The 18,200-nt window shown below is 40.6% G+C and overlaps 1 protein-coding gene across 1 annotated transcript; it reads left to right on the top strand.

Moving 5' to 3' along the window:
* The first annotated feature begins 16,318 nt into the window (after positions 1 to 16,318).
* Positions 16,319 to 17,173, top strand: LOC115663523 (60S ribosomal protein L12). Its single transcript, XM_030585519.2, has one exon. It carries the CDS (start codon positions 16,448 to 16,450, stop codon positions 16,946 to 16,948), a length of 501 nt encoding a protein of 166 aa, XP_030441379.1. The 5' UTR covers positions 16,319 to 16,447; the 3' UTR covers positions 16,949 to 17,173.
* Positions 17,174 to 18,200: the final 1,027 nt, after the last annotated feature.

Below are 18,200 nucleotides of genomic sequence, written 5' to 3'. Positions count from 1 at the left end.
AGGATTGGAGAGAAGTCTTCATCCTCAGAATATAATCCCTTCATTGATTGAAATCCAAGGATTCTAGAGTCCAATACAGCAAGCATAGCATATTTTCTTGACAAAGCATCCGCAACAACATTAGTATGGCCAGGTTTATATTTAGAAACAAATGAGAAGGATTGAAGAAATTCTACCCATTTAGCATGTCTCGAATTCAACTTGTGTTGACCACTAATGTATTTCAATGCCTCATGATCAGAATGAAGAACAAATTGTTTTGGCCTCAAATAATGACTCCAATGATCAAGAGCTCTAACAATGGCATAGAACTCCTTATCATAAGTTGAGTAGTTCTTCTTTGAATCCGCCAACTTTTCACTAAAGTAAGCTAATGGCCTTTGTTCTTGGACTAGGACAGCTCCAACTCCAACTCCACTTGCATCACATTCAACTTCAAACACCTTGTTAAAATCAGGGAGAGCAAGTATAGGAGACTCACATAACTTCTGTTTGATTGCTTCAAAAGCATTATGAGCAGCCTTTGTCCATTCAAATGATTTATTCTTCAAGCACTCCGTGAGAGGGGCCAAAATAGTGCTGAAGTTCTTCACAAACCTACGATAGAATGAAGCAAGTCCATGGAAGCTCCTCACATCAGAAATTGACTTAGGAATTGGCCAAGACTTGATTGCTTCCATCTTTGATTGATCAACGGAAATTCCATCTCCTGAAACAACATATCCAAGGAAGACAAGGCTAGAAGAAAAGAATTGGCACTTCTCCATCTTTCCATAGAGCTTTTGTTGCCTTAAGACTTCAAAAATCTGTTTCAAGTGAGAAACATGTTCCTTTTCGCTTTTGCTGTACACAAGAATGTCATCAAAGTAAACAACAACAAAGTGACCAATATAAGGTCGAAGAACTTCATTCATCAACCTCATGAAAGTACTAGGAGCATTAGATAGTCCGAATGGCATAACCATCCACTCATAAAGTCCTCCCTTGGTTTTAAAGGCCGTCTTCCATTCATCACCATCTCTCATTCGAATCTGGTGATATCCACTTCGCAAATCTATCTTTGAAAAGATAATAGAACCATATAGCTCATCAAGCATATCATCAAGTCTAGGAATAGGATACCTATATTTAATGGTAATGTTGTTGATCGCTCGGCTATCAACGCACATGCGGTATGTACCATCCTTCTTGGGGACAAGTAGAGCCGGGACGGAACATGGGCTCATGCTTTCTCGAACATACCCTTTCTTGATGAGCTCACCCACTTGTCTTTGCAGCTCTTTGGTTTCCTCCGGATTGCATCGATAAGCCGCCTTGTTTGGTAAAGTGGCACCGGGCAGCAAGTCGATGTGATGTTCAATGCCTCTAATTGGAGGTAATCCGGGTGGTAGATCCTCCGGGAACACATCTGCATAGTCTCTTAACAAAGAACGTATTTTGGGGTGTATGGGACGCTCTAACTCACTCTTTTCAACCACTAGCAAAGCAAACACATTCTTCTGCTTGCTAATAGCTCTCTCAACCCGTGTTTCACTCAAGAACAGATTTTCCTTACTAGTGTTTCCCTCCCCAGGTTGAGATTTAAGTATATGAGTCGGATGCAAAGGTGTGAGAGTGATGCACTTCTTATCCTTGTTAAACGAATAAGTATTTTTATGTCCATCATGAACAGCCTTCCTATCATATTGCCATGGTCTACCCAACAATAAGTGGCATGCATCCATAGGGATAACATCACACAAAACCTGATCTTGATAGTTCTTTCCAATTGATAACGAAATTAAGGCTTGTTTGGTTACCTTGAGATCGCTTCCTTTGCTAAGCCATTGAAGTTTATATGGCTCAGGATGTTTGGACGTTGGCAACTTCAATTTGTCAACCAAGGTAGTCGACACAACATTGGTGCAGCTCGCTCCATCAATGATGGTTGAACACACCTTCCCGTTAATGGTGCAACGGGTGTGAAAGATGTTCTCCCTTTGTCCATCATCCTTAGGAGAAATTATGGCATGCAAAGCTCTCCGGATCACCAATAGTTCACCATCGTCAGCAACCTCCATAACGTTCTCTTCAATTCCCTCGGATTCAGCATCATCTTCGGCTTCTTGAAGTGATGAATTGATCTCATCAATTTCTTGAAGAGTCATAACTCGCCGATTTGGGCAATTAGCTTGGAAGTGTCCATAGCCTTGGCACTTGAAGCACTTTCTTTTGTCACCTTCAGTTCTGGCCGAGAACCCTTTAGTAGGTTCCGAAATTGCTTTCTCTCTGCCCTTGTCCTTTGTTGGTCCTTCCGGCTTGGTAGAAGAAGCACCCTTAAAGAAGGATGTTCCTTTTGGCGCAAATCTGGTTGTTGAGGACTTGTTGCGCTTTTGTTGCTTTTCAACCTTCATGGCTAATTTGCAAACATCTTCAAAGGCCCAATAAGGTTGAAGTTCAACCAAATCAGCAATATCTTTGTTCAAGCCACCAAGGAACCGAGCAATGCTTTGTTCTGGCAATTCTGGAATATCACATCTCATCATGATTTGTTCAAATTCCCGGATGTATTCTTCAACGCTCAATCCTTCTTGTTTGAGAGTATTCATCTTGAGGAAAAGATCTTGCCTATAATGATCGGGCAAAAATCTCTTCTTCATGAGTTTCTTGAGTTTTCCCCAAGAACGGATTTTGCTCTTGCCTTCCCTAACTCGCTGGTTTTTCACATTCTCCCACCATAGTGAAGCATACTTTGTTAACTTCAAGATAGCAACCTTGTACTTCTTCTCATCCGAGTAGGACTTGAATTCGAACATTCGCTCAATAGCGTGCATCCACTCAACAAATTCATCAGGATTAAGATTAGCGGCAAATTCAGGAAGTTCAACTTTGATGTCACGGTCATCTCGTGTATGCCGTCCTCTTCTCCTCCGTGCTTGAGGTTCTGAAGCACTTGAATCTTCTTCATCGGATTCTGAATCTCCATGGGAACTTCGAGACTCGGACTCATCTCGGTGTTGACGGGCGAAAGGATTTCTTGCGGGTCGGTCTAGGCGCTCAAATAAGCGCTCCATCTGTCTTTGGAGACCCTCGATGGCACGATCTCTCCTTTCGTCGTGCGCTTGCTCCAAGGTCATGCCTCTTGGAACATCACCTTCCATGTTGCGAATTGATGTGTGAAACAGCAAAGGAATCACTCAAGATGAACTAACCTGTGCTCTGATACCAATTTGATGCGTGCGTGGGCGAGTGATTCCACAAAGCATCCAAACAGCAAATAAAGTAAAGATTCGATTAGGAACCAAGGCGTAAAGATTAGACCACCAACCAAGGATCTTCACCGAGAGGGATAGAACAATCTTCACCACGGCCTAAAGGCGCACCACCAGCCACAGATTCGATTGAGTTTGAATAGGTTCACCACCGAGAGCATAAAGGCAACGCCACCAACTCAAGGATAAAGGACCTTCGGCTCACCACCAAAGAGAAACCACTCTCTTAGGATAAAGATGCCTAAAAATTTGAATCAACTCACTCAGAGGAATTCTTATTCATTCACCAACCCCTTACAATGTAGGCCGAACCCTTATTTAAAGAGAAACTAGGACTTAAGATAGGAAACAACAAATTAGGAAACAAACCTAAGAGGAAATCCCAGAATAGGAAATAACCCAAGATAAGACTTCAAAATAGGAAACAACCAAAAGGGAATCAACATAACTCTTAAAATAGGAATCTAAATAAAATCTTCAAAATAGGAAACTATAATGAATCTTGTGCAATCTCGTTGTGCAATCTTGTACTTCAACCGTAGCCACCAAGTAAAATTACCAAAAGGTATCCAAAGTGCACGAGAACAGCTCCACTCGACCTCCCATTGATACAACTCCTATTGGGCTTCAATTCAACCACTTTCTTTGATCCAATGAAGTACATAGTACCCATTCTTCAAGCTGCATTCGCCAATTAGTAAAGCTAGGCTTGAAGTTGAGTTCTCACCAGCTTGGGGGTTTTCTACATGTTGGGGGTTTTCGGATGCAACCGCATCAATAAGGGGTGTGGAAATAAAGGGAGGAGCCTCCTATTTATAAAGAGAAGAGGAGTTGTGATCCTCATACTTGAGCGGGTTGATTTGAGATTTTCCCTGAATAATTTTGCATTTAAAAAAAATATATCCAATCAATCTCAAATTTCACTTGGATATATGGCAATTTAAGTTATATAGTTGTCATATTGTCGGATAATAAACCAACAAATTAATACTCATGAGCTTATCTCTTATCTCGACCTAGAAATATCTCAATTTCAAATTAAGTCGATTGTAAAAAAAAATTCTTATTTTCATTTATTGCTAAACATACTTGCTACAAATAATATGAGCCGTATATAATATAAGTGGCATGCAAAATAACATTTTAGAAGAAGGAAATAAAACAAAATGAAATGTAATTCAAATAAGTTGCAATTTTTATACTTTTATGGCAATGTTTAAATTAAGTGAGTACTAAGTTAAATTATTCATGGTAATAAAAGAAGTCATCATTCAAGTAATTTGGATTGAATCTTGAATTGAATGGATAAATAATGTATTCATTCATGTAACTAACAAATGTTATATTTAATTTACGAGTTTTATTCATTTAGTATGATATATGTCTCTTTTGAATTAATTTCAAATTGAATGGATTAATCATATATTTGTAATCACTTAGATAAGTCAAAAGAGATAAATGTTTAGGAAGGATAACAGAAATTTATTTCAAGATATTTATCTTTATCGTTGTCTATTTTATTGGTCAAATATATTTATTTAAGATGATTTTTTCTTATCCATTCTTAAATTTAAAATTTAACAAGCAATACATATCTGAGGATGACAAATCACTAAACCAATAGTAATTGAATGAATATGGACCATACCGCACAATTATGTCACGGCTTGCCACGTGGAAACTGCAGAGGTAAAGTTAAGTTAGGTACTGTGCGACGAGTACGTGAGCAATGTAAACAAGATACAATAGAAAAGATGGTAAGTGCCCATAATATACTTTATTAAACAAATATATTAACCATGTCACTCAAGATGCGGGTGGATTTGTCAAGTTAATGAGTTTTCTTTTATTTTCTTTTATTTTTATTTTTTTATTCTGTGCTACTAGCTTCAATTACTTGGACGCTATACCAATTCTTCTACATGGATTTTGACTTAAAAGGAGGAAATTGAACGGTGAGTTTCTTTTCCCCACAAGGGCCACATAGTGAAGCTAGTGAGTGCGTCTCAGTTAAAGCAAAGCTTAGCTCCACATACTACTAAGATGGGCTAGAGGTTCATTGGGTTGCATGTGTAGCCCACGAGAGTCAAATTACTCTGATCTGATAAGGGCTCTTTCAGGCGCAGATCACCCTAAATGGGAAGTAAAAGTGCTTAATCAAAGAAGGCCATGGCACGATCTGTTAGTGCACTTTTCGGATCTTCAGCTGGCCCATTGTAATAGCAAGTCCAACAAGACAGCAGAATGGGTTGTTAAAGCCAAAACAAAAAAACAAAAAAAAACTGCCACAAAATCGGGCTATTTATCGTCTCAAGCGCTTGAGAATTTACTTTGTTCTGAAGTTTTGTTTATGTATTCTCCATCACCGACCGAATGAATGAGGAACTATCTTTTCCAACAAAAGAAGAATGACCGGTCAGCCTGTGTGAGATCGACCCGCAACCCCACAGTCAACTTGATCGGTTATTAGATTAACTGTGTTTGGTTAACCCAACTTATGTCTGCAGCTGTTGCCCCAAGATACAACACCACCGGAGCTGCCACTAAGCCACCGTGATTCAGCCACCTTCACCATCCCCCCACCACCTCTTCCTCCATCATCTCCTATCATTACGCTTCCATTACCGCCACAATGGGTTTGATTGAGTTCAAATGGAATTACATAAAGTATAGCCGGAAGCAAACTCCAGTTTCCTTCTGTTAAACCTAATTTTTGCAGCGCATCAAGAAAGTTTCGCCGAAGAATGTTTGGGACAAATACTGAGTCCCCTAAAAGACATAACTTATGTACCGTAGTCTGCTATAATTTCCATATTACGAGTCTATAAAATCTTTTCCTAGTTATTAAACCTACGCAATTGATCAAGAAAGTTATAACTAGACTAGAATAGCCTCCAATTATAGGTCAATTGGACACCTAAAGCCTAGACATGTCAAGGAGGTTTACTCCTTAGGTCCCTTTGCCTTGCAGAAGGGTTAGGATCACGCAATAGTAACACCAAAAGCGAGATGAAGTAGAAAGGGTGTGAGAAGAGAAGCAGGTAATTATAGTAGACACGAATGCCAGGTGGCATGTGAGGAATGTCTCAGTTACTTAGAGTTGTTGAAAGTCAGGAGAGAAGCCCAAAATTAATGAGGAGTCAACGGCCAAAAGTCCCCAAATGAATGGACTATTGGGTTACAGGTAGTGAAAGAGCCACGCTGCTTAATGGCTAGGAGGACATGGGCCAATCGGGTTTCCACGTGTCGGAAGAATATGGGCCAACACCAAGTCCACTACAAAGAGTTTGGGATAGTCTAAACTATCCTTAATGGGCCCGGCTTTAAGTTCACTAAGTCAAAACTCTCTAAAACATCTCACAAGGATAGAAATAACGGAAAGTCCTGCCACTTATTCTAATTTATTATTGCATAAGATAATGCTTTCGTGAAGCAAAACCTGCAAACATTCCCCTAAGAGAGGACACTTGTTAGGAAATTTAAGCAATTATAACAAGAAAAAAATATTTCTTTTCACAGACATTGTAATGACCTAACACGAGACATAAATATTTCTTTCTAGCAATACTGATCGCACCAATTAGGTGTAGAAGAAGAGAGAATTGAGAGAACAATCATCTCACAAAAAGGCAATCGTGTCAACAAAGAAGTAAAAGGGTAATCATGTAAACAAAGAATCAAAATAACAATCATAACAATATAGAATTAAAAAGGGCAATAATGTCGGCAAAGAATCAATAATGACCACCTTCTTATTTTTTTCTTAAAATATTTTGGACGAGAACGATGAAATTTATAATCTAATAATTTTCCACTTTAAAAAACCTTTTGCAAGAATTCCCCCTAAGTATAGACCATAATGAGATTTGACAAGGCACCTGCATAACACATCTATGACAAAACCAAAAGAGTCTAGATTCGCTTTTTATTACATCAAGAAATAAATAGAGATTTCAAGAAAGAAATGAAAAGCCAGTGGTAGAGAGATGATCAATGGAATCTAGCATAATTAGCATCGGGGAAGGCGATCAACAAGAGAGGTCTTAAGTATGACCTTAAATTACTTCGTCTAAGGTCTTGTGTTGACCTTGGCATTCCTTGGATGTTAAATATAAAAAGGGTAAAGCCAGGTATTGAGCTCGAGAAAGATTCAGCCAACTCTAGGGATGCAAAGCGTGCGGATATTGATACGTTAAAATAAAAAACACAAACTCGTAACCCGCTTCATAGGATGGAGATAGGCGGAAGAGGCCCCTCTACGTGGAAACACCCCTTCTCAACGAGGGAGAACTTTGTTGAGGAGCAAAGTCCTTGAGCCAGTGTGTCCTTAATTGCGAAGTATATGGACAACAGCAGCATAGTTGTTCTTGGCGGCTGTGTTGAAGATTTTGTGGTGGGCTTGGCTCTATGACGAAGGGCTCTGTGAGCGAAAGTGAAACACAAACACAAGGCTCTTTGTATTTCATTGGAATCTCGAATACAGGCAATGACCATCCCTTTCAAAACCCAAACAAATGTGGAAAGATCAGATGTTAGCATGTTCCTAAAAGGCTATACTTGGATCAAGAGGTGTTAAAATGAAGTTGGGCATTGTTAAATGGATGGGTCGGGTCGTATCATAAATGGTCCAATCTAAATTGACACATTAATCCATTTATAATTTCTCGATCCATACCCAACTCATATAAGATCCAATCGGATCCATATTGTTAAAACACTTTCATATTTAACTCAATTTAGAAAAACTTATTTCTTATGATTTTTTAAAAATACTATATTGTTACAACATTTTCATATGTTACAAATCTAGTGGACAATTTTATAATTTTTTAAGAAATTGAGGCTCTGTTTATTTCACGAAAAATGTGACATTTTCTAGAAAATGTTTTCCATAAAGTCATTTTCCTTGGAAAATGATAATATTTTCTTGTGTTTGGCCGAAACTTGAAAATGAACTAGAAGATATTTTTCGTCTTTTGGTAGAGCAAATCTCATTTGATTTTCCTCCGTTCACCCCTTTTAATAATTTTTTCTATTTTTATATTTATTTTTCAAAAAAACAAAATTTTAATTTCTTTTCTTTTCTTTCCTTTTTCTTTTTCCCTCCAGTTACTGATCGGTCACAGGCGAGGTCCGACGAGCTCAAGTCTCGAGCGTCACCTAAGGCCAGTTAGGCCGAGTGAGGCCTCGGCCTCGCCAGATCAGAAAGTTTGAGATTTGCCGGCCGTGGTCGGCCATCAGCCGAAAATGAAGGAAAAAGAAAAAGAAAAAGAATAAAAAGAGAAAAAATAAAAATAATTATATTATACTTATTATTTCAATTTTTTTTAAAATTTTTTTTTATAAGGATGAAAAAGGAAAGAGTGTGTGTGGGCATAATGGGTTGGAAAATGGGTTCTAAACTCAACCCATTTAAACAAATTTGCTTTAGGCTTAAAATTTTAAAACCCATTTAAGGTGGGCTCTTAAAAATTGAAGTGAAACCCATTCAACCCATTTATTTTTTAAATGGATTATTATATGTATTTAAGACCCATTTTTACAGGTGTAGGTATTGTCAGGGTCAAGGTAAGAAAAAGGCTCTAACCCAATAGGGGGAATTAGGACATACAAGCACGGGCATATTAAAATAATTAATACATGAGTAGAACTTGCTCAATTACAGGACAGGCCTTTTAGGCCCCCGGTGCAATTATCTCTAGTGCTATCATCAAACCTAGCCTATACATATTGTTCGAAACAACACATCACATGTAGACGAACGAAGCTCCGAGGAGAAAATATTGAGTGTAACTGTAATTCCAGCGTGGCAAAATTCGAGTCACTCACTGAGCAACACGTGTTGCTCGAGCCCCACCATGTTAGAGCTGAAAAGCAAGACTCTCTCTCCTCTCTACTTTCAGCACTCTCTCTCTCTCTCTCTCTCTCTGCACTTTTGCTCCCCCAATCGCCTTCGATGAGCTGACGTTGATGCCTCCGACAAACGACGTCGACGCCTTCACCTCCGCCTCCGCCCAACCCTTGCTGACACCTCCGCCACGCCATAGCCAATGCCTCTGCCCAACCTTATTTATTTCTTTCCCTTTGGCCTGTGGCCGGTACACGGCCATGTTCAGCAACCGGCCATAGGTGAGAGTGTCACGGCCCTTGCCCGCCACAGGCGAGGGTCACTTTCCCGGATTCGGTGAGGGCTCGACCCTCATTGCCAAGACAAGGGTCAGCCTCACGGCCTTTGGCGAGGGCCCGACCCTCGCTGCCTAGGTAATGGTTCGCCATATCTGGAAGTTGTGGAGGGAGGCGACGACATCGGAGTCGTAAGGGACCTCGAGGATGCAAGGGCTGTGGGAGGGCTTGGGGTCACGGGTGATGACGTCGGGGGCTTTGGCATCTTGGACCCAAGGGGCGGTGGATGAGGCAGAGTCCTGTTTGGATTTTGGCATACAAATCCCATAGAATTGAATGAGAAGTGTGTGGATGAAAGTGTCCCACATAAGATAGAAGAGGTGATGGGAAATGGTTTATTTTAAGGAGCATCTCAAATGGGTTTGGGCCCCAAGGGGTACTCCACTTTTATGGAAGAGAGAGGACCTACGCCAAGCTGGGTTGGTTTCCCCGCGCGTGCCGCCGCCGCCGTCCGGCCGGCCGAGTTCCCGTCGATTTTATTTTTTCCCGAATTTATTCTTTTTGTTTCGAACAGATATGTTTGTTCGTAGGTTCGGGTTCTACCATCTGTCCGAGAGTGAGAGTGACCAAGTATAACCGAACCGAACGAAATTGTTCGCTTGGTGACTCTTCATTTTCGTCCTTCTATATCCGAAATGTTCACTTGGTGACTATTCATTTTTCGCACATGACCGAACGAAACTCTTCAGTTATTAGCAACTGTTCATTCCGACTCTTCATTTTTTTAAAAAAAATAACATCCGTGAGAGAGTCATTCTCTGGTTTTTCCAAAAGTCATATTACTGCACTCTCATTCTTCATCATTGTCATTTTTGTGCGATTATTCTGCAAAGTTGCGCTCGAAGGTTTCCTTTGAAGAAGTACCGCTTCATAGGAAAGGCGATCCGTTCTATCCTGGGAGGCAATTGTTCAATAACCTTTGGGTACCGGTAGAGGGGACAAATTGTCTTAAGGACACAACGTCAATTCGTTGGGCTCGGATCAATCGTCAAATTCGGATAACTCATTTCAGGTTTGTCGAACAACTTTACTTTATTTTGCACATACAAACACACGTATACGAACAACAATCTTAAGACAATTTGTATTATCGTGTTTGTATAGTTACATTCTCAATCACTTCTGTCTTCGTGTCAGAAATGGCTACAACATCGACGACGCCTATTGCGTCTGTTCCAACTCATGGAGAGAAGCTGGAAAAGTTCAATGGGGCTGATTTTAAGAGATGGCAACAGAAGATGTTGTTCTACCTCACTACATTGAACTTGGCACGGTTCCTCGTTGAGGATGCTCCTAACTTGGATGAAGGAGAGACAAAAGGAAAAGTTTGCTGCTGTAGATGCATGGAAGCATTCTGACTTCCTGTGTCGCAACTATGTCCTCAATGGTCTGGACAATTCCCTCTACAACGTCTATAGTCCGTTGAAAACGGCTAAGGAGTTGTGGGAAAGTTTGGACAAGAAATACAAAACAGAAGATGCTGGGTTGAAGAAATTCATCGTCGGCAAATTTTTGGACTTCAAGATGGTGGATTCTAAGACCGTCTTAAGTCAAGTTCAAGAACTTCAAGTGATTATGCATGACATTCATGCTGAAGGTATGATGATTAGTGAATCATTTCAAGTGGCTGCTTTCATTGAAAAGTTACCACCGTCTTGGAAAGATTTCAAGAATTATCTCAAACACAAAAGAAAGGAATTATCACTTGAAGACTTAATTGTTCGATTGAGGATAGAGGAAGACAATAGGAATTCTGAGAAGAAAGTTGGCAGCAATTTGGCGGTCTCAAGGGCCAACGTTGTTGAAGAAAGATTTAAAGGAATTATCATTTGAAGACTTAATTGTTCGATTGAGGATAGAGGAAGACAATAGGAATTCTGAGAAGAAAGTTGGTAGCAATTTGGCGGTCTCAAGGGCCAACGTTGTTGAAGAAAGATCAAAAACCAACAAGAAGAGGAAAAACTATGGAGAGAGATCCACCCAAGGCCTAAAAAAATTTGTTGGCAAATGCTACAATTGTGAAAAGCCTGGATATCGTGCCAAAGACTGTCGAGCCAAGAAAAGACAGAAGACTCAGGCGAATGTGGTGGAACAGATTTTCAATGGTGTTGATGATATCAATCTTACTGCTATGATATCCGAGTGCAACATGGTGGGAAATCCCAAAGAATGGTGGATTGATACTGGAGCAACTCGTCATATTTGCGCCAATAAATCAATGTTCTCATCTTACATGCCTATGGAAGGTGATAAAAAACTCTACATGGGTAATTCATCGACCTCTAAGGTTAAAGGTGTTGGAAAGGTTGCTCTAAAGATGACATCTGGGAAAGTTGTGACACTAAACAATGTGCTACATATGCCAGACATACACAAGAATTTAGTGTCCAGATATCTTCTTAGCAAGAATGGTTTCAAGTTGGTATTTGTGTCTGATAAGTTTGTACTCTCCAAGAATGAGATGTATGTAGGAAAGGGTTACCTTAGTGATGGTCTTTTCAAGTTGAATGTAATGACTGTTGTACCCAATGATGTTATGAATAAAGTTGTTTCTGCTTATGTGCTTGAGTCTCCTAATTTATGGCATGCTAGATTAGGACACGTTAATTATAAGTCAATAAAGAAATTAATGAACATGGGGTTATTGCCAAAATTCGATTGGTCAAGTGAAAAATGCCAAATGTGTGTTGAATCTAAATTTTCTAAGCCTCCATTTCATTCTATAGATAATAGAATCACAGAACCTTTAGATTTAATACACACAGACTTATGTGATTTGAAAGCAATACCGTCAAGGGGTGGTAAGAAGTATTTTATTACTTTTATAGATGACTGCTCGAGATATTGTTATGTTTATTTGTTTAGTAGCAAAGATGAGGCTGTGAATGCTTTTAGAACTTATAAGTCCGAAGTTGAAACTCAGTTGAATAAGAAAATTAAAATAATAAGGAGTGACAGAGGAGGTAAATATGAATTTCCTTTTAAAGAAATTTGTTCGGAGTTTGGTATTATTCACCAAATTACTCCTCCTTATACGCCTCAATCTAATGGAGTGGCGGAAAGGAAACAATGAATGCATTGTTGAATAGTTCCGGTTTACCACAGAATTTGTGGGGGGAAACTGTTTTGATGGCGAATTTTATTTTAAATAGAGTACCCCACAGAAAGACACAACAAACTCCCTATGAGAAGTGGAAAGGCAGAACGCCTAATTTGAAATATCTCAAAGTGTGGGGGTGTTTGGCTAAGGTTGCGATTCCTAAACCGAAAAAGGTTAAAATAGGACCGAAAACCGTTGATTGTGTCTTCATTGGATATGCTATTAATAGTAATGCATATTGATTTCTTGTTCATAAGTCAGAGGTACCAGATATACATGTTAATACGATCATTGAGTCAAGGGACGCTTCGTTCTTTGAGAATATATTTCCGTATAACATAGTATATGAGCCAATTAATAATGATAAGAGGCCTCGGGACGCTACACCTAGAAGCGATCCTATGGAGGATGAACCTAGACGTAGTAAAAGACAAAGAAATTCTAAGTCTTTTGGACTTGATTTTCTAACATATTTATTAGAGAATGAGCCTCAGACTTTTAAAAAGGCCGTGACATCCCCAGAAGCCCCGTTCTGAAAAGAAGCTATCAATAGTGAAGTTGAATCCATCTTGTCAAACCATACATGGAAATTGGTTGACCTTCCTCCTGGTAATAAACCACTACAATGTGAGTGGATTTTCAAGAGGAAAATGAAAGCGGATGGTGCTATTGATAAATATAAAGCTAGGCTTGTAGTAAAAGGATACAAGCAACGAGAAGGTCTTGATTATTTTGATACTTATTCATCTGTTACTAGAATTACATCTATAAGGATGCTAATTGCCATAGCAGTGGTGTATAAGCTTGAAATCCATCAAATGGATATGAAAATGGCTTTCTTAAACAGGGATTTGGAAGAAGAAATATATTTGGAACAACCCGAAGGGTTCATTGTTCCAGGACAAGAGAAGAAAGTATGTTGGCTTATCAAGTCACTCTATGGATTGAAACAAGCACCAAAACAATGGCATGCTAAATTCGACCAAGTCATGTTGTCGAATGGTTTTAAGATTAATGAGTGTGATAAATATGTATATGTTAAGAACACTCATAATGGTTTTCCCATCTTGTGCTTATATGTAGACGGCATGCTTATAATGGGCAGCGATAGTGAGGTTGTTAAGGCGACCAAACGCATGCTCACAAGTAAATTTAATATGAAAGATATGGGGTTGCAGATGTTATTTTAGGAGTTAAAATCCATAAGACATCTAGAGGATTAGCTCTATCACAGTCCCATTATATTGAGACGATTCTTGGAAAGTGCAAGAATATAGACATTATACCAATAAAGACCCCGATAGATGTTAATTTACATCTTTCAAAGAATACTGATGAAAGTAAAGCTCAAAATGAGTATGCTAGTATACTAGGCAGTCTAATGTATGTCATGAACTGTACTAGGCCGGACATAGCTTGTGCTGTGAGCAAGCTAAGTCGATTTACAGTTAGTCCAAATGAAAATCATTGGAAAGCTATGAAACGTGTATTAAGCTATTTGAAGCATACTCAAAATTATGCTTTACATTACACAAAGTATCTAGCGGTACTTGAAGAATATTGTGATTCAAATTGGATAACCGGCACAAGAGACACAAAATCCACAAGTGGGTATGTGTTTATACTTGGTGGGGGAGCAGTGTCTTGGAAATCATCCAAACAAACTTGTATTGCGAGGTCTACTATGGAAGCAAAATTTATTGCTTTAGATAAGGCCGATGAAGAAGCTGAGTGTCTTCGAAATTTCTTAGAAGACATTCTTAATTGGTCTAAACCAATGCCAGCTGTGTGTATTGATTGTGATAGTCAAGTGGCAATAGGTAGGGCAAGGAATGTCATGTATAACGGAAAGTCCCGACATATACGTCGAAGACACGATACTGTAAGACAACTACTCTCTAGTGGAATTATCACGATTGACTATGTGAAGTCAAAAGATAATGCTGCAGATCCATTAACAAAATGCCTAACTAGAGAGATGGTTGTAAAAACATCAAGGGGAATGGGTTTAAGGCCTATAAAATAAGTCATCATAGCGGAAATCCTACCTAATTGACTGGAAACCCCAAGATCTAGGTTCAAAGGGACAACCAAGTTATGCAGGCGGAGTAGTGTACTGTCAACTCTTACTCATTCCCGTATGGAGACAGTACTGACATGTGGAGGTTAAGTGTAAGCTTTTAATGATTCTGATTCGGGTATGTGATATACCACACAATCAGAAATCACCTATGTGAGTGTGAAGTGAGGGCCGCTTTTATGAAGAATTTGAAAGGCCAAATTCTCAAAAGCACTCATGAAACCAGGCGGTGTTCATGGCCAAAACGAACATAACAGTGAGAACCAACTTTGTTTGAGAGATAGTTGTGTGATTCCTATTGTCTGGACTTACACTAAAGGTCGACGGTTCAAAGACATCAAGTCTACTGATTGACCGAGTAAGTCCGACAGGTCTCACTAGGGAAAGTTCAAAGTCTTAGACTACTTATCCCAATACAACGTTCTCTCATGAAATAATCGCACTTTGCATCTCATGCATACACGAAGAATCATGATATCAGAACTTCTCATTCATGTGGGGGATTGTTGGGATTTTGGCATCCAAATCCCATAAAATTGAATGAGAAGTGTGTGGATGAAAATGCCCCACATAGGATAGAAGAGGTGATGGGAGATGGTTTATTTTAAGGAGCCTCTCAAATGGGTTTGGGCCTCAAGGGGTACTCCACTTTTATGGAAGAGAGAGGACCTACGCCAAGCTGGGTCGGTTCCCCGCACGCGCCACCGCCGCCGTCCGTCCGGCCGTCTCGGATCGGGCCGGGGCCGGGTTCCCGTCGATTTTATTTTTTTCCCGAATTTATTCTTTTTGTTTCGAACAGATATGTCTGTTCGTAGGTTCGGGTTCTACCATCTGTCTGAGAGTGAGAGTGACCAAGTATAACCGAACCGAACGAAATTGTTCGCTTGGTGACTCTTCATTTTCGTCCTTCTATATCCGAAATGTTCGCTTGGTGACTATTCATTTTTCGCACATGACCGAACGAAACTCTTCGGTTATTAGCAACTGTTCATTCCGACTCTTCATTTTTTTAAAAAAAATAACATCCGTGAGAGAGTCATTCTCTGTTTTTCCGAAAGTCATATTACTGCACTCTCATTCTTCATCATTGTCATTTTTGTGCGATTATTCTGCAAAGTTGCGCTCGAAGGTTTCCTTTGAAGAAGTACCGCTTCATAGGAAATGCGATCCGTTCTATCCTAGGAGGCAATTGTTCAATAACCTTTGGGTACCGGTAGAAGGGACAAATTATCTTAAGGACACAACGTCAATTCGTTGGGCTCAGATCAATCGTCAAATTCGGATCACTTATTTCAGGTTTGTCGAACAACTTTACTTTATTTTGCACATACAAACACACGTATACAAACAACTAGTCCACGATGTCGTCGCCGTCACAGCCGCCGTCCTTGGGAGCACTGTTGTGGGAATTGAACACAGGAGGTTGTTGGAGATGGAGGTCGAGAGAGAGTTGCAGAAAGAGAGAGAAAACAAAAGGGGCGTGAAGCAGGGGAGAGAGGAGAGAGATCTGACGCGGTGGGGCTCGGACGACACGTGGTCGCCCAATAAATGGACTCGAATTTTGTCACAGTTGCACGCAGCATTTTCTCAGATCCGAGTAGTTTGGCCCAAAGGTAAAAGCCCTTGCCCAAACCGAAGAAACCCAACAAGGCCGAGGACAGATCCGTCATTTCACGGGATCCTCCCTCCTGCACCTCGCAAATAACCCTACTCATATAAAAACCAAAACAAAGCTCGCACCTCCGGCTCCCACCGCTTCGCCGCCGCTCACCACCCTCTCTCTCTCTCTCTCTCGTCCTCGCCCCTCTTCTTGCCCCCTCGCGAGCCTCCGCCATGCCGCCGAAGTTCGACCCCACGCAGGTAGTCGACGTCTACGTCCGCGTGACCGGCGGCGAGGTCGGCGCCGCCAGCTCCCTCGCCCCCAAGATCGGCCCCCTCGGCCTCTCCCCCAAGAAGATCGGCGAGGACATCGCCAAGGAGACCGCCAAGGACTGGAAGGGCCTCCGGGTCACCGTCAAGCTCACCGTCCAGAACCGGCAGGCCAAGGTCTCGGTGGTCCCGTCGGCGGCCGCCCTCGTCATCAAGGCCCTCAAGGAGCCCGAGCGCGACCGCAAGAAGACCAAGAACATCAAGCACAGCGGCAACATCTCGCTCGACGACGTCATCGAGATCGCCAGGGTGATGAGGCCGAGGTCCATGGCCAAGGAGCTGAGCGGGACGGTGAAGGAGATACTCGGGACGTGCGTGTCCGTCGGGTGTACGGTCGACGGGAAGGACCCGAAGGATCTGCAGGAGGAGATATCGGACGGGGACGTCGAGATTCCTCAGGATTGATGGGAAAAGATAGGTCGCTCCTTTTTTGTTTTAATATCTTTTCTTTTTTGGTTTAAGTTCGGTTTTGGAGGATTTTACCAGTTGTTTTGCTCGGGTCTTGTTCCAAGAAGATTATTAGATTCTTGATTTTCGGATCTTATGTTGTGATGATGTAAGTCCAGTATTTCAGTAGTGATAAGAGATGTCGGGACGTAATTTAAATTAATTTATGGTGTTGCATTTTCATGGTTCTTGCCTTAGTTGCTTAGTTTGTTCTGTTTGTCTCATTGTTCGTGGATGCTGTGTATACTGGTCATTGTTCAATGTGGGGTTTGTCTGAACGGCTTCTTGCTTCAAAGTTCGGTTTTGCGAATGTTGAGTATAATCTATGAATTAGGAACTCGGCTGTGGATCCTGACTCTACAGTTTTATCTTTTTATAGTTCCTCTAGGTTTTTTATTTTGGTAGCCTCATTGTGTTTTGACCAATATAAGTAGCCTCAATTTATCCTCGGCAGTGTTCGATTGGGTGATCACTGATGATGGTATGTTTGGGTTTAACTAGTTTTGATTTTCGGCTAATCCAATACCCAATGGCCTTTTGATTGCTCTGTAGCCTGCATTGTTTCCTTTGTCTGCTGTTTCGATTCATTAGTCTTGCCTGTATTAGTGTTTCTCATGTGAGGGATTGGTTCCACTTATTTAATTAGGTTAGTGAAGTGGTGAATTGATTATTTCAGTTTTGGAGGTGATTTCTTGTGAATTCAAAGGCAGGGTAATTGGGCCCTTTAAGGGTTGTTCTTCCTCTGAACGGTTGCGTTGAACATTCTTATGCAGTGGATCATTCAGGTGCTATAAGACTAAAATTTTAAGGAATCCAATGAGGGGATTGTCAAGGATTTGTGACACCTCTGCAATGTTCCAAAGAAAGCAAAAAGATAGTGTACTTACTAGGTTATTCACCAAAGCGTGCTAGGAGAGAGACATCTTGCTATATATTTATCATGACTATGCCAGCATTAAGCCGTCTTTTGCAAGTGATCTTGCTGTTTGTTTTTATTTTTTGGCCAAATGCGATCATGATGTTTGGTATTTGTTCATGCTCATTTTTGGGTATGAACAATTGATGATTAGAAAGGAAAGAAATAATCACTAGCCTGATGCTTGCGCCTTGTAGACTTGATATGTCATCGACCAGTCAAAACCGATTACTTCTGTCTAGGTTTCAAGGAGGTTGTACTCTTCTTTACCGTCTGTGCAGTGACTAGTCGATT

The sequence above is a fragment of the Syzygium oleosum genome, unplaced genomic scaffold (assembly GCF_021117445.2).
Source record: "Syzygium oleosum isolate NSW1041296 unplaced genomic scaffold, Sole_v2.1 Sole_v2.12, whole genome shotgun sequence".
NCBI lineage: Eukaryota > Viridiplantae > Streptophyta > Magnoliopsida > Myrtales > Myrtaceae > Syzygium > Syzygium oleosum.
This window is presented reverse-complemented; position numbering and strand designations above follow the sequence as displayed.

Excerpts from the sequence above, each read along its gene's own strand:
- LOC115663523 (XM_030585519.2), top strand. The coding sequence starts at position 16,448 with ATGCCGCCGAAGTTCGACCCCACGCAGGTAGTCGACGTCTACGTCCGC.